The sequence below is a fragment of the Molossus molossus genome, unplaced genomic scaffold, assembly GCF_014108415.1.
Source record: "Molossus molossus isolate mMolMol1 unplaced genomic scaffold, mMolMol1.p scaffold_m16_p_1, whole genome shotgun sequence".
Lineage (NCBI taxonomy): Eukaryota > Metazoa > Chordata > Mammalia > Chiroptera > Molossidae > Molossus > Molossus molossus.
This window is the reverse complement of record NW_023425344.1, coordinates 50796808-50814186: the sequence shown is the minus strand read 5'-3', so window position 1 is coordinate 50814186 and position 17379 is coordinate 50796808. Positions and strand designations below refer to the sequence as shown.

Sequence of the window (17379 nt, the reverse complement as noted above, 5' to 3'; positions counted from 1 at the left end):
AGATTATTTAAAAGGTACTTAAATGGACATTTTTAAAGAAAGTTTTCTTTTTCCAATGCAGAACTAAAGCAGTGGTCTGAGATTGTGTTTTAGGAGTCACTTGCTGTTTGCCATAATTAACTTGAGAAATTTAATTATGGGGGCATTATATGGATATATTTTTACTTTGAAGTGGATGGATATCCATGAGAAAGTCACAGTTTTACATTTTTGATAAACCAGGCCTTGAGGTTTTTCCTGTTCTAAATGATACTATAATCTCTAGTTTCTACTAATTATTATGTAATAATAATTGCTATTATTTAAACATCTTTTACCATATACCACATGATAAGATGAAATGAATTCTATTATCATCTCTGTCTTTTGGAGTTTAGCCATCCATCATTTATTCATTCATTCATTTACTCATTCAAAATCTATTTTATGCCTACTGGGGGTCATACATAGTGCTAGTTGTCAAAGTCACAGAATGTTTAAATGTTTGGTGTGTTAAAAATCTTTTGGGAGTCATAGGTGGTGTAGAAGAAGCCACATTTTGAGAGTTGATCTTAGTTTTAAGTTACTAATTTCATTTGCTTTGTCACAATTTTGTTGCCTTAAAAAAATTCCGATGACATAATCAAGTGTAATAAATTGTTTGACTGGTTTGCTAACCTTAGGCCCAAATTAGTTACTGAACAATTACATGCCTTAACACTGCAGATGATTCTATTTCTAAGTTAATGTGAAAAGTTTAATAGACCACTCTCTTTTCTGAGAGTAATTCAGGTTGTCAAAAGAGCAGTATCTCTTTTTTCTTGTGACACCAACATATTTTTCAGCCAAGTGTTTTAAGTTCAGGTATGATCTACATTGTAATGGATCACTGGCTCTGAAGGACTTGGGATGAATACTGGCAAAACTGAAAGACAATTTCTGAATGACTTGTGACCAAACGAGGGTTTAGAGCAACATAAGCCAATGAAAGCACATGTCTGTTAAGAATAAAACAGTCACTCAAGTTAATCCTTAATTAACTCATGGCTTTAACAGATCCTGAATGAATACTTTCGACAAAAGTACCTAAATAAACTTAACGTCTCTAGTCACAGGAAGTTCACGGTGGCAGTGGAGTCACACTACGGTTGGTTCAGAGACTTATGTGACAGATGTAAAAATATTTTCATGAATAATTACGTTTAACAGAATTGAAGTCAGTCATGCAGCAACACATCTGGCCTACTGCCATGTTGTGCAACAGTATAACTGTGTCTTTGGACCTATGGAAAACATATGAATGTGTTTCTTCTAGATTATGTATTGGGCTCTATCCTGTGAATGAAAATAAGTATACAATTGCCTTTTAATTAGAATTTTGTTAGATTGATAACTCTAAATATGTAACCAAAATATTTCAGAGTTCTTTTAAGATCTTCCTTGGGGAATACTCCTGGCTTCATCCTATTATTCAAAATATATTTTCTTCGTCACAACTTTATTTTATTTCGTTGTCACAACCTGGCCGTACACCAGATTTCTCTGTAAACTAGATCCAATACATTTAAAACTTAAAATATAAATGCAACATATTTGTTAGTTGATAAATCATGTTATGTTCATTTTTGCACTTAATATGCATAATAACTCTAAGATGTAGTCAGGGAGAAATTAATATCCTAGTTTTAAAAAAAATTTTATATTTTTTTTAGGGAGAGATAGAAACATCGATGTGAGAGAAAAACATCTATCAGCTGCCTCCTGCACGCCCCCTACTGGGGATCAAGCCTGCAACCTGGGCATGTGCTCTTACCAGGATCTCTCAGTCCATGGGACAAAGCTCAATCCACTGAATCACACCAGCCGGGCAATACTCTAGTTATTATTTATTTTCTCTCTCTCTTTTTATTGTTGAAAGTATTACAGATGTTCCCCCTTTTTATCCCGATAATCCTTCCTCTCCACTCCCACTCCCTTCTTGCTCTCCCCAAACTAATGTCTATGTCCATTGGTATGCATATATGTATATATATTCTTTGGTTTATCTCTCCTACCCATTCCTCTGAGGTTTGTCAGTCTGTTCTCTACTTCCGTGACATTGGATCTATTTTAGTTGACAGCTTATTTTGTTCATGATGTTCCATAAATAATGAGATCATGTGGTACTTGTCTTTCTCTGACTGGCTTATTTCGCTCAGCATAATACCCTCCAGGTCCCTCCATGTTGTCTCAAAGGATAAGAGATCTCTCTTTTTTACAGCTGCATAGTATTCCATTGTGTAATGTACCACGGCTTTTTTATCCACTCATCTACTGATGGACACTTGCATTGTTTCCAGATCTTAGCTACTGTAAATAGTTCTGCTATGAACATAGGGGTGCATATATTCTTTCTGATTGGTGTTTCAGGCTTCTTAGGATATATTACTAGAAGTGGGGTTACTGGATCAAATGAAAATTTTATTTTTAATTTTTTGAGAAAGCACTATATTGTTTTCCATAGTGGCTGCACTAGTCTGCATGCCTACCAGCAGTATACTAGAGTCCCCTTTCTTTACATTTTTGTCAGTACTTGTTGTTTAAAGATTTATTGATGGTAGCCATTCTGGCAGGTGTGAGATGATACCTCATAGTTGTTTTAATTTGTATCTCTCTGATGATTAGTGACAACATCCTAGGTTTTTTTTTTTTTTTTTTTTTTTTTTTTTTAAGAGAAGGGTAGAGTATGTACTAAGACCATATCAAGCATGTTTAATAAGTTTTATTTCTAAAAAATTATTCATAGTCTACTGGTAAGAATTTGTTACCTAAAAAATTAGAAAGGACTCTAGAAAATAAAGTCTGTTTTAAAATATGAAGTTTATACATTCATTCTCTAAAAGCTCGTACAAATACCTTAAATAACAACTTTATATTTTTTTGGGAAATGGCATATGGTTCTCTGAAATGGAAAGAGAAACACCTCAATTACAGAATTATTCTTGTCATCTAAGATGGCCTGGCCTTGGGAGAACCTTCGTGAACCTCTCAGGGCTTCATTCTCCTCCTCTGTGAAATGGTCCAGTTAAACTGATCCCTTTTGTTCCTGTTACAGGCAGCTCTAGGTTTGGAGGGGCCTAAGCTTATATAATTCTGGGAGCTGACTATAAGAAAAAGAATACAAAATTATAATCACTGACTACTGCCGTATTGATTGATGGCAGCAGTAGAGAAGGGAAAAGGAGTTGGGTCCATGGCACAGGCTTCATTGACGTGGAAAGTGACTTTAGAAGATGGGAGAGTAATGGTCTTGGTGCTACTTGGCTTTGCTGCAGTAACAACAACCACAACAAAAACCCCAGTGACTGACAAAAGCAAACATTTATTTCTCTCCTATCTCGTGTTGGCAACCCAGGGCAGTCTGTTTCTGCAAATTTGTTGTGTGTTTCTCGTTCTAGGGCCCGGTTGAAGAAACAGTCTGTCTAGGACGTGTAGCTCTTGTAGCACAAAGGAAACAGTAAGAGAGCGGGACTGACAAAGTTCCTGCCTCGAAGTTTCCTAGGTTGCCCTGAGCTCACATTTGAAGGCCAAAACAAGTCACAGTGCCACTTTAAAAAAAATTTAAAAAAATTTTTGATTACCGTTCAAGTTCAATATTAGGATTCAGGTATACAGCATACCTGTAAGACATTGATATACTTTACTAAGTGATCTCCATGAATGGTCTAGAGGATATTATGCTGAGAGAATTACATCAGACAGAAAAAGACAAATACTGTATAATTTCACTTACATGTGGAATCTAAAGAGCACAGGAAACAGTCAAACACAACAGTAATGGACTCACAGATACAGAGAACAAAAGGATTGTTGCCAGATGGGTGGAGGGTTGTGGGGATAGGTGAAAAAGGTGAAGGGATTAAGTACAAATTGGCAGTTACAAAATAGAGGGATGTGAAGTACAGCATAGGGAATATAGTCGACATATTGCAACACAGCGTCACTTTGTCAATGAGACAGGGTGGCATACTCTGCACAGAGGGAGGGATGGCCTACAGCCTTATGGAAACGAGTGGAAATTTAAAATCCTCTCTTTATAAGGCCCTGGAGGCTGATGATCGGGAACACAGGAATCCCCTACCACAGCCGGGAAGCAGCAGCCAGGAGCGTGACCCATTGCCCCATCCTCTGAGACTGAGGGCTGAGGAAGAATCAATAGGTTCCACCTCAGAGGGTCCACTTATTCCTCATACAAAGCAACCTTCTTTTTTGAAAGTCTAATTCCCTCTGCTTTCTCTGAGATTCAGTTTACGTCTCATCTTTTTATTTATTTATTTTTTTTGAGGCAATTATGCTAAAAGCTTCTATTACAATTTCATACATTAATATTTTATAAAGAAGCTCTAACCCCAAACAAAATATAGAAACTGAAATATGTACTTAAATGTATGGTGATTCAGGAAAAGGGGAGTTATTTGTTTCAGAAAACTGATTTTATTTTCTAAATATTTCTTTCAAACCAGTTAAGACAGTAGAATTTTTTTTTTTTTCAATCCTCATCCGAGGACATTTTTCTATTTTTTGTTCAGATAGAGTGGGAGAGAGAGAGAAACATCAACGTGAAAGGGACACATCAAGTGGTTGTCACCTGCACGATCCAACTAGGGCCGGGGACAAACTGCAACCGAGGTACATGCCCTTAGCGGGAACTGAACCCGGGTCTCTCTGGACCGCAGGCCGACACTCTAACCACTGAGCCAAACTCGCCGGGGCAAAACAGTACAATTTAAGGAGCACATTGGCTTATACAACTTAACTGATAGAATGCTTTCTTTAAAAAAAAAAATAAGTTGATAAACCTCAGAGATATTTTACTTATTAATTTTCAATTGAAAATAGGCAGAAAGTTTTGTTTGCCTGTTTGCTTTTTTAAATTAATTTATTTATATTTTATTATTAATTAATTTATTTTTGTTACAGATGTTTCTCATCTTTTTAAAATTAAACATTAATTCTCATTTTGAACAGAATGTAATTCCTAATTCATTGTTCCTGAAATAAGTGTCCTCTTGATTTCATTGCCTTTCAGCCACCAACCTGTCTCTTTTTGGCCTCTTTAGTAGAAAACCTCTTTTGTTGCTATTTCACTTTCCTACCTTAATTTTTTAATAATTTAGACAATTATTGAGTTTCTTGTTTCTGAACATTGTGTTATTCATTTGCTGCTTGTTCTTAGTTTTTCCTTTTTTAAAGTGTTTAAACATTTTAATCCTTATTCTCTTCTTGGGATTTTGAAAAATTATCTTTATTGTTGAAAGTATTACAGATGTCCCTCATTCCCCCCCCCCCCCCGCCATTGACACCTGCCTCCCCACTCCCGCTCCCCTTTGCCTTCACACACTGTTGTCTGTGTTCATTGGTTATGCATATATGCATATACATTCTTTGGTTTATCTCTTCCTGACCCTCACCCACCCATTTTAGAGAAATGTACTCTAAACTGTCCCTAATGATCGGTTGCAGTTTGTCCCCGGCCCTGGTTGGTCGTGCGGGTGGCAGCCACTCGATGTGTCCCTTCACATCGATGTTTCTGTCTCTCTCTCCCTTCCTCTCTCTCCCTCCCACTCTATCTGTACAAAAAAATGGAGGAATATCCTCAGGAGGATAAAAAAAAAAAAAAATAAACTGTCCCTAATGATATAGACAATATGAATACCATTAATGTGGAGCAGGTGCAATCTAATTGACAAAATGTTTCCTTATAAAACTCCAGGATAAATAGAACAGAAAGCTGACTGGACCATCACAATTCCTAGTTTGTTTTCATATTCTAGATGTCCTAGGCATTTTTGGTAGGAATAGTAAATAGTACAGGCTACACTAGCCAGGTTGAATGCCTGCCCTTCACGTACCTACTATGTGTCCTTGGGTAGTTGATTAACCTCCATGGGCCTCAGTTTTCCTGTCTCTAGGGTGTCAATAATGATGGAAATTATCTTATAGGTTTATGGTGAGTGTTAAATAGTTATATGTGATGCTCTTTGAACAGTTTGGCACATGTAAGAAATAAAATGTTTCTATTATTTTTAAGGTATAGTTTCTATAATACTCTTCTGTGCTAAAGCCTTTATTGATTTTCCCTTTCTGTAGAAGTAATCCAAACTCTTAATCCTGGTCCTTGTTAATATGATTATATCATCCTGTTCTCATATCCATTTTTCTAGGCATGTCTGATATTCATGGACAACTTCTGTTTCATGGATCAAGAGCAACTTAAAAGTGAGGTATGAGCTTATTCATCTTTATATTCTCAGAATTGTAGTCTATTGTGTACACTTAATGCCTGTTTGGAGAGTGTGAATATGAGTGTCAGGTGCTCTCCTACCTCCATGTTTTTGCTGTGTTTTTATCAAGCAGTGGGCCTCCCTACTCTTTTCTGCCTGTTGAAATGACTCCTTTTTTTCTTCCATCTCCTCTATAAAGTTTTATAGTATATACCGAGGATCATTTTTTATGGCCCTAATTATAGTTATGGTGTATCCTTGATCTTTAATTCTTATTTCTTGAGGACTAGGTTGTATCTCTTTAGCTAGTGAATTTGCTTTCAACCCTCTGTACCAAGATTTTGTGATTTTTCCGTATCTCCTATAATAGTTTATCCATTATAGAGTTGTGTAAATGTTTGCTCTCCTTAACGAGGAATAAATATCTTTCTTCCTTGTTTGCTTATTATTGTTTGTACCTTGCATGTAATATTTACTACAGACTCCTTATTTGTTAATTGCCTCATTTTTATCTTTGCCACCTAAATCTTTGAGGAATAGTAATTGAGTTTTTTATATTTGTTTTATTCTGTTCCCTTTTCTAGATCTAGGTAATTTTTACTAAATCGCTTGGCTTAATTAATTTATCAACTAGAAATTGATCTAATAGTTTTGGATGAAGTGATTCATGAAAAGATGCAAAGTTTTAGCAGAATAATCTCTGGAGAATATGAAAGTATAGTGTTTGAGATATTCAGGAAACAAATATCTGTAGATGTGTAGAAATTTAACTTATTTATTTGAAAATGTGTCCTAATAGACTATGATCTCTTTGAAGATAGGAACATATTGGTTACTTCTTTGTTACTTTTATCATGTTGGCAATTTTAGATGTATACACACACATATAGATTTATGTTTTATAAAAATCACATATATATATTTGGTTATGTACTTTATATTAAAACAAAATTCATTTTAAATACTTATAATATTTTAACATGATCTTATATGAGGTGACTTCAAATGATTTTGTTATTTTTGCTTTGGAAGCATTTGAATTTTTTCCCCTGGATAAGTACTTTATGTGTTACATAGTCATCTGAAAGAGAAAATGTGCTGGTAACATTGCTGTTACTCTACAGAGGAATAAAAGAGACTGATACATGTGATCAAATGCATAAATGATCTTTTAAATTCTTTGCAGTATAGCAAAACTAGAGAAGAAGAAATAAGAACCCATATCCCTTTATTTTTGTATCTTTTTCTATATTTTTGTTAAAACTAAAATGGTGAGAGGTGATCACAAATATATCAATATTCAGTTTTTCATAATCTGTAAAAGCAAAGCAGAACACCAAAAACCATTAATTGAGAACACATAGACTCTTTCTTCTCCAATTGTTTTGAAATAGAAAAATTCTAAGAATAGAAGCTGGGACTTGGCGTTAATAGATGTAAGTTTGAAGACTGGTCTGCAATTTATACTTTATGGTCTTTTGAAATGTCACATGCATTCTCATAACCTTAATTTCCCTACCTTTAAAAAAGAGACAATAATATCTGCTTTACAGAATTGCTATGGGTATTAAATGAGATCTAGTACAAGAAGTATTTAGTGCAGTCACAGCACCAGAAGCTTTCTAAGAGTTCCACAATTGGCATCTATTATTGTGATTTTCATATTATGTGTAATTGGAATAACTCTTCTCATTTATTCATAATCAGGAGTAACTATATTCAGAAAGATGAGCAATATTTGACATTCTTCTATTTCTTCAATATTTTTCTTAAGGATCATGTTAAATCATGATGTGTTTATAGCAAGAGAGCTTCTCTATGGCTTATGATTTAATTATATCTCTGTTTTCAAGTCTCGTTGTAATATTTGCTAAGATATTTATCCTTCTCTGCCTTACTAGAGGTGATAGTTCCTGAAAGAGTGAGGAGAGCATCCCTCTCTGTCTAATTCACACTTTGTGGGATTTAATAAACTTTCAAGTATAAACTAACTTTTATTTATTGAGACCTTAATTAAGAGTGATTATTTCAGGAAAATAAAGCACATTTCAGCATTGGGAACTTAAGATCAAAATACCTCACAGTTGGTGAACCTTTTAATCTTTCTTTTGTAGGAATCTGCCAACATTGGCTTTATAGGTGTGGTTATACCTATCCACTCAAGGAGACCAAATTTAGTTTTTGAAATAAAAGAGAAATAAGAGCTTCTCGTTCCTTCCACACAGTTAGACACAATTTGCATTATTTTTTCTTTGATGGGCAAACACGACCACCTGGTCTTACAGTAGCTAGGCACATCTCCAAGCCGCTCATCCAGCCAGAAAATAATTGGAAAATATTGTTTGCTTTGGTTTGCCTTTGTCTTTTGTGACTTGGTACATGTATAATTGTGGACAGTTGTAGAATTTACTGCCGCTCTGGTTGCTGGTTAGCAGCAGTCGAGTTGGTTGCCTCAGTGGGGGTGGTGCCTGGTGCCACAGCTTTGATGGTGCTCTCAGGCTGGGGGGTGCTGGGAGCCACGGTGCTGGATGCAGTGCCTGTAGCCTTGCTGGCAGAGATGGTGGAAGTGGCTGTGGTGGCAGCAGTAGCAGTGATGGTGGGATTTTCAGTTGGAGGAGCACGTGGGCTTTTTCTACATTTGGAATGAAAGTGTTTTTCACAAGTTAGATGGTCTGCAGGGCACTTGGCATAATGCTGCCTCCCTGAAGAGTAACCACAACCTTCCCATGCACAGGATGCTCAATACAGACCTTAGCAGAGTCTTGAGAAGCCCAGAGATCCAAAGAGCTCTCCGAGCACCATGCAAGAAGATTCAACACAGAGTCCTGAAGAAGAATCCACTGAAAAACCTGAGAATCGTGTTGAAGCTAAAGCCCCAGGCAAAGACCATGCGCTGGAGAACCTTCTTTATCAGGCCAAGAACCACAAGCTCTGGTGGATAGAGCAGCAGCAGCAGCACTAGAAGCCAAATCCGAGGAGAAGGGGGTCCCAGGCTTCAAGCGTGTGGTAGGGAAGGAAGGAAGAAAGCTGTTGGCCTTACAAAGCAGAAGCCTTTAGTGGGAAAAGGCTGCAGTTACCATAAACCACCAGCTTAGAAGAAACCCACAGAAAAGAAACCCGCCACAGGAGAAAAGAAGCCTGTGGCAGAAACTTAAATGTGCCATAAAGGTTAAATCATCACTTTGGACAACTAATTTTGAATAAAAACCTGATCAAAGGTAGTGAGAAACATAAAAAACAAACAAACAAACAAACGTTTTTTATGGTGTTTTGTTGATTTTATAATTTAAACACATTAAAGAAATATTCTAGACAAAAAATTTAAACATTAATTTATAACTTTAAAATGTGCAGTTAGAAATATGACATTTTATTATCTTATCAGTATCACTTTTAATATTTATGGGTAACTTAGAAATTTGACATTTCTGCTGAACATTTTTTATATAATCATTGTTGCTGGATTCTCTTACCCAAAGGAAATGAGAAAAAACCAAAACTAAACCAAACCAGACCTAAATTTCTTTAATTTCAGTTATATTTTCTTCACAATTTTGCATTCATTTATCATACTTCAGTAAGGAATGGTTTTTTTGGGTCACTATTCACTTAATTTTTCTAACAAGAGAAGTAGCTACATAGAGGAATTAATAGCTAATTACTTATGCTTACTAAAATCTCAACTTCAAATGTGACACCTTTTCCAAACTTTAAGTTACAATATTAAAAACACGATAGCCACAACATAGTTGATGAAGAATTGCGATGTTTTAACAATGACTTTGTTCAATAGGACATCTTGTGACTTTAGGAGAAAAACCACTGTGTCAATAGTCATAGAGTTGAACTTCATTCTGTTGTCAAACTCTGGTCACATTACCTAACCTTTCTGAGGCCTGTTTTTCTAATTTTAAGATTAAGTGATTAATTTTTTGATGAAATTGTCACATCCCAATACTTGAAGAGTAAGAATATCAAACCAATTTAATAAGTGTACCACTATCTATGAGAAATCTGTGGAAAACAGAGTTTGAGATCACATAATAATTATACTGGTTAGGAATTAGATTTCATCAAAGTCTAAAGAAAACTGGTTTAAGTCTTTGACATTTTAAACATGATACCGTAAAAAGGGATCCTCTCTCTCCCTGTTGTCCAGAAATGTCAGCCGTGCCTCCTCCGAAGCCTGGAATAGTATAGGTGATTCATACCTTATAAAGGATTATCTCCTCTCCTTTATCCTATTTTGTTCAAGCAAAATATTATTATTATTTTAGCATTTGCTTCTGAGCCAATTCTTCAGTTTCCTGAAAGAAACAATGTGTGGTATAACCTTCAAAAGTTGACATTTGCCCTTTCATTTTTCTCAGAAACATCATGGCTAATTATCTGTGCATCAGAAAAAGAGAAGGCTTATTACTTAACATTTGACTAACTTGACATTTTACTAACAAAGCAATAATTAGTAAAACGTGACTACAAACTCTAGGTCTAATGAATATTTTCATAATTAAGACTGCTGTTTATAATATTTGCCTTGTTAGTATGTATGAATGTTGTAGACTCTATGCTAACAAAGTATTTGAAGATGGTAGCTTCTTTTTTTAAATTTAATTTAATTTTTTTATCCTCACCTGAGGATTTTTTTTTTTTTTTTTTTTGCATTTATTTTCAGATAGAGCGGGAGGGAGAGAGGGAGGAAGAGAGAGAGAAACATCGACATGAGAGAGACACATTGAGAGGCCACCACCCACACAACCCCAACCAGGGATGGGGACAAAACTCAACAGAGGTATGTGCCCCCAGTGGGAACCAAACCTGGGCCTCTCTGGTCTGCAGGCCGACGCTCCAAATGCAGAACCAAACCGGCCAGGGTGATCGTAGCTTCTTCTTTTGTGTACACGTTTAACTTTTTAAGGTAAAATAATTCATTCCTGAACATTAGATTTTAAAGATTATAAAAAGAGCTCAACTTAAACATTAGTAGTTGGAAGGCAGCTGCAAATGTTGCGTTCTTTCTTTGACTTTTTGAGCCAAAAACAAGAAAACAACGACTAATGAACCATTTTCATGCTTCTTAATATGCTTGTTACCACTAGATCAATAGTTCTAGAAATATTTAAAGAAATATTTCTTTAAATACATTGTAAGAGAAGGAAGGTATGCTGTGCTCCACAGTAATTATGTTGCTCAGGAGAAATGTTCTAGTTATTGAACAATACAAAATGTGACCATTGTAGTAGTTTGACATTTGCTTTGATCTCAATTACATTTTACTTTTCATGAAAATGTTATCACCAGAAAGATGGGAAAACATTATGTATTTACACTTGGAAGGTCTACCTGCGGGTAATTGGATTTGTGATGCTTTTCTTTCACCTTTGCTATTTAACTGTGACGTATCTTGGCGTTAATTTACTTGGTGATGAATTGAAGATCAGGACGATCTCTAGATTTTTTTATCCTGAAGGTGAATTTAAGGGCACTGGATAGTGTCTTGGTTATGGGTTTTTCAATTTGCTCGTATCTTTTTTAAAACCATTTTTCAGGAGAACAACTTAAAATCTAGATCAAGATGCAGACCTAGATCTGTGTACTTTTACATACAAAGTAATTTTGTACATGAAGAAACTGAGACTTGAGAAAATAAATTAGCTCATAGTTTCAAAAGTTAGCATTTCAACCCAAATTTATCTCTTCAGTTTTTCCTTTCCATTGGACCAAGATATTTTAAAGTATGTTAAACTTCTTTTAAGAGACTTTTTTATTATTATAGTAAGTAAGACAGACTCTGTCTCAGGCAGTTTTATGTCCCTATCAACTAGATATTCTGGCATAAATTTAGGTGATAAATAATGCTTTTGACCAAGTGAATATATATGAGCTGCCTTTCCTTTTCTGATTTTGTTGTAAATTATATCTAACCCAAATTCTATAGAATGAGAGAAAATGTGCCCAGCCAGTGTTGCTCAGTGGCTGAGCGTTGACTCATGCACTGAGAGGTCACTGGTTTGATTCCTGGTCAGGGCCCATGCCCAGGTTGTAGGGCTGATTTGCAGTGGGGGGCATGCAGGAGGCGGCCAATCGATGTTCTCTCTCATTGATGCTTCTATCTCTCTCTCCCTCTCTCTTTCTAAAAAATCAATGAAGAAAAAAAATAATAATGAGAGAAAATGTAAGAATTCCAACTCACAAGATACTTACTCTCATTAAAGGGAGGAAGCCAACTTAAGTAGGAACAACAACAAATTGGGACTGATATTTGAACTTTCAAATTTCTACATAAAATTTTCATGTCAAGGAGGCTATGTGGCTGAGCTTGTGCTTATTTTATTTTCATTCTAGTTAATAATATGCATATAATACACTGATAAATATTAGAATCTATTGATAATTATTCTTATTGGTTCCTACTATGGTTTCTTGTCTCTCTGCCTCTTGCTTTCTCTACCTTCCCAATTCAACTTTTACTTTTTCATCAAAATAATCTTGCCCTGGCCAGTTTGGCTCAGCAGTTGGAGTGTCGGCCCGTGGTCCAGGGAGACGTGGGTTTGGTTCCCGCTAAGGGCGATTGGTCCCTGGCTCCAGTTGGGGGTCATGTGGGTGGCAGCTGGTTTGTGTGTCTCTCTTGCATTGATGTTTCTGTCTCTCTCTTCCTCCCTCTCTCCTTCTTGCTCTATCTGAGGATGAATGCCGAAGTGTCCTCAGGTGAGGATTAAAAAATAATAAAATAATCCTTCTAAATCACAATTAATATATTTACTCCTTGCCTAAAACTTTTGATGCCTATCATTGTCTACATCAGCATTTCCTAAACCATGATACACAGAGTTCCTGGAGCTTCATGAATACTTCATATACATATTCTAATTTGAAGACTTCAGAAAATTTATTCCAACATTTTATCAATGCATTTTGCCCTAAAACTCCTTTTAGTTCCTAGAAAACAAAACGAACAAAACAAAAAGTGAACAAACAAACAAACAAATCATGTTAATTCCAGTGAAAGTAGCTCAGGAAATATGAGCTGTTAGTTTTGTGAAATTTTACCCAAAATTACTACACATGGTGTGATGGCTAATTTTTTGTGTTAACTTGATTATTTTATGGTACCTAGTTATTTGATCAAACACTAGTTTAGATGTTGCTGTGAAGCTATTTTATGGATGTGATTAACATTTATTAACATTCACAATCAGTGACTTTAAGTAAAGCAGATTCCTCTTCACTATATGAATGGGCCTCATCTAATCAGCTGAAGGCCTTAAGAGCAAGGACTGAAGTTTTCTAAAAAAAGAATTCTGCTTTGAGATTGAAACACAGAAACCCTGTTTAAATTTCCAGCCTATGGGCTTGCCCTGTGGATTTTGGACTCGAGACTACAATAACAACTCTTATCTGAATTTCCAGACTAACAACCAACCTGGGGTATGGATTTTGAACTTGCCAGTCTCCACAAGTACATAAGGCAATTTCTTAAAAGAAATCTATATCTATCATCATCTATCTATCTACATTATTGTTTCTCCCCACCCCTGACTAATACCCATAGTCATAATTTGATTATTTTTGCTTTTGTAAGGTTATGTCCGTCACACTTTGATATATCTGTTACTATTCTCTCTCAGATCCACTGTGCTCTAACCTCACTTCAATATTATTGAGCACACCAAGTACTTTTATGCTCTGGATCTTTGCCCTGCCCTTTGGGTATATTGTGTCTTCAGGTCTCTACATTTTTCAGTCTTTAGCTTAAATCTCACTTCCTCAGAGACTACTTCCCTGCCATATATAATGCAATTATTTTTCTCCAGTTCCTTACTTTTTAATTTTATACAAATTTTCTTTTGTGCAGAATTTTAACTGTTCATGATGTCAAATCTATTAATATTTTCGTCATTTCTTATGTGCTTAGATTTCTAAACTCTATTTGGAGAAATATACACATATGTTTCCTTCTAAGTTTTTGTATGATTTATTTTTAAGCCTTTGATTCATGTAAAATTAATTTTAGAATATGGTTTTAAATAGCATTTAAAACCCCAAATACTCAATTGTTAAAGCAAGATTAATTAACCACCTTATCCCGTGGTTTTGAAGTATACTTTATCATATAACTAAATTTTTGTTAAAATGTGTTTGTGTTTTAACATACTACATAATTAGTCTAGTTTATAGTCTACCTAATACCCAATGGTGTGAATCCTTATCCCTCCCAACTACTCCCACATCCAAGATGCACCCTTTATTATTCAACCTGGGTTTTTTCTTTTGCTTTTGAAAAATATACAATAAAATTGTCCGATAGCCTGGGAACTGGCGCCAGACAAACTGCTCGACCATTGTCTCGCTTGCTCAGCCTTGCCTCCCACCCTGTTCCGGGAACGGCCTGCCCCGGGCTTGTAGACTAACTCCCATCCTGCTCCTATCGACTCACATTCCAGGGGCTCCATGCATAGCCCCCCAAGGCCAAACCCTAACAGACAAATCTCAGCTGCAACGGGCAGATAGAAAAAGCACAAACACCAGCATCAGGCACGGCTTCTAGGACGCGACCCCCGGAGTCTGTGAACCCGCCCGGAGTGTGCCCAATAAAGCCTGATCCCTGTTTATTCGGCTGATTGGCTCTCCAGTCTCTTCTCTGTTTTTTGGTGGCACCCCCGATTCCTTACAAAAATTATGAGTGTCTATAGAATAATTCTATTCTTGGTGTCCAGAGTTAAGTTATTCTTTAAACAAACAGTAGATTTCATTTTACTTCCATCCCTCCTAATTTGAGTATCCTGTACTAAAATATCAAACACACCTACACACAGTAAATTAGTTGCTGTCAAGATTTATTGAAGAGAAATCAGCAAAGTGAAAACAGACAGATTTCAAAAGTCTGTGTCAGTAAAGAATGAAGATATACGTCCTTGAATTGCTAACCAAAGCATAAGAAGAGTGTGATATCAGTGCTTAAGACCTGAAAAAAAATTGACAAAAATTCAGAAAAGAAATTATAAAGACAGAAAATTAAATTGAATCATACATTTACATACAATATTGTTTTTGACAAATGTACCTATTTGTAAAATATCATTTTGCCTTAGTTTGCATACAACACACGTCTAGAAACCTGCAATAGTTATGTTTCTTACACGTGGATACAAAACAATTACTGAAGACCCTTAGTTCTTAGATAAGTGAGGATTGCAGTTATATTTTTTAAATAGATTAGAATCACTGGTTGCATACTAATGAAAAAATGTTTAGAATAGACATTTTAGATCTTTTAATACTCTTCTCTTCATCTCTTTAACTCACAGTAAATTACGTAATTGAGGATTAACTAAAATGACATACATCATTAAATGTAGCAGAAAGTGAGCTTTCTTTATTGTTCTCTCTTCATATCTTTGAAGGGTAGGGTTAAAGATTTTATATTAAAATAATTAAGTAGGGATACAATTAAACTTTGTGGTTCTAAGAGAACTCTTGTACTGTTGAGTTTTCTAAGTTTCCATAAACATATTCTGCTACATGACCTCTATTCCTAAGCATCTGCATTTTCTAAGTTCAATACTTGCCTTAAATGCCTACATTCTTTTTTCCGTTAAATTTTTTGCTTGCTGGACAAACTTCTTAGATATTAAAACTGGCTGGCTAGGCTATTGCACAAGTCTACATGGCATTTCGTTTGTTCCTTTCAAATCAGAAACTCATCTGGTTCTTCTTTCAGTAGTTTAAAGACACCCATTTCAGTTGTAAAAGTGTCTTCCTTTTGGCTTGGATTATCTAGATCAGGGGTAGTTTTGGAAAATGCATCAGTGGCCTTAGTTACAGATTCTGTTCTATTATTTTCAGACAAATCTTCCTTTGTTGTAGGAGATGAATCTTCCATGAGATTCAAAGCTACTGGTTTGGGAACAATGAAGTCATATCTGGATTCAATAGCAGTAAGCAAAACAGGATGGTTCTCTTCTTCATTGGCAAAACCTTTCTCCATCCAAACATCGACTCCACCTATAGACTCTTCATCAGTTAGAAGAATTTCTTCTGGATTATCTTTGTCTCTTTTGGCAGTGGTAGTAAGTTCAAACACAGTGATAAACTTTTCCTCATCAGAGTCAGTTAGTTTAGACACAGCATTTGGGTCGTCTTCTGGAAGAATTAAGTCAATTTCAGCTATGTTCTCTTCTGTAAGGGCAGTTATGTCTGGAATAGTGGTGACGTTTTTTCCAGCAGGGGGAGAGATTTTAGTCTCAGGAATAGAGGAGTCAGTGGTCTGGATGGCCTCATCAGGAGTGATACTGGATTTAACTAAGGAACTATCATTAACATCAGGTTCTTCCTTCTTAGCTGGAAGGGCAGGAATGTCAGTAATGCTGGTAGTGATTTCCTTTAGTGAGCCAGAGAGTTCAGAAATTATTGAGACTTCTATATCTCCTGGGTCAATAGTATCCAAGAGAATATCTTCTTTTGACTCATTAGTGGAAAAATCTATTAAAGAAACAGAAGTGACTGGTGATGAGATATTACCAACTTTCACTGGAATAAAATTTTCAGTAATAGAGTCATTAGCCATGGAGTTTGTAGCACCAGTCAGAGTGGTAATTTCTTTCTCCAGATGGGTTGATAACTTAATAATATGGGACTCCACATCTTCTGAATTTAGTCTTTCCTTTGGAGATGGAAGCTTGTTGCCTATTGTTGTTAGAAAATCACTCTCTAGCACACGGTCACTTACTGAAGTAATGTGGTCCCCTTCTGAAGTAATCGTTGTTTCTGATCTAGGAACAGTGTTGTCAGTCCCAAAGAGGCTGGTTGCTTCAGTTGTTGTTTTACTGCTTTCGGTTGGAAGATGAGAATACATTTTTGGCAATCCATCTTCAGCCATGGGACAAAGTGGCACCATGCACACTCTCAGGTCTTTTTCTGGGCCCAGTGACATCCCTTAGCAGGAAAGTGGTATTCATTCTAGTGACTGAAGCACTGGTCATCATAGTGATTGTTGCATCAACCACAGGGCCAATGGCACTGGCTTCCCTTGGAGGCTGTTTCTATGCTCTGATTGGACACCTAGTGTTTATATTAGATAAAAAGACAACAGAGTTCTCTCTGATTATGGAATCCACATTCACAGGCCAATATTTTA

The 17379-nt window shown here is 35.9% G+C and overlaps 1 protein-coding gene across 1 annotated transcript; it reads right to left on the bottom strand.

Moving 5' to 3' along the window:
• Positions 1-15930: 15930 nt before the first annotated feature.
• CABS1 (calcium binding protein, spermatid associated 1) lies at positions 15931-17139 on the bottom strand. Its single transcript, XM_036251802.1, has one exon. The coding sequence runs from the start codon at positions 17137-17139 to the stop codon at positions 15931-15933; it is 1209 nt and encodes a 402-aa protein (XP_036107695.1).
• Positions 17140-17379: the final 240 nt, after the last annotated feature.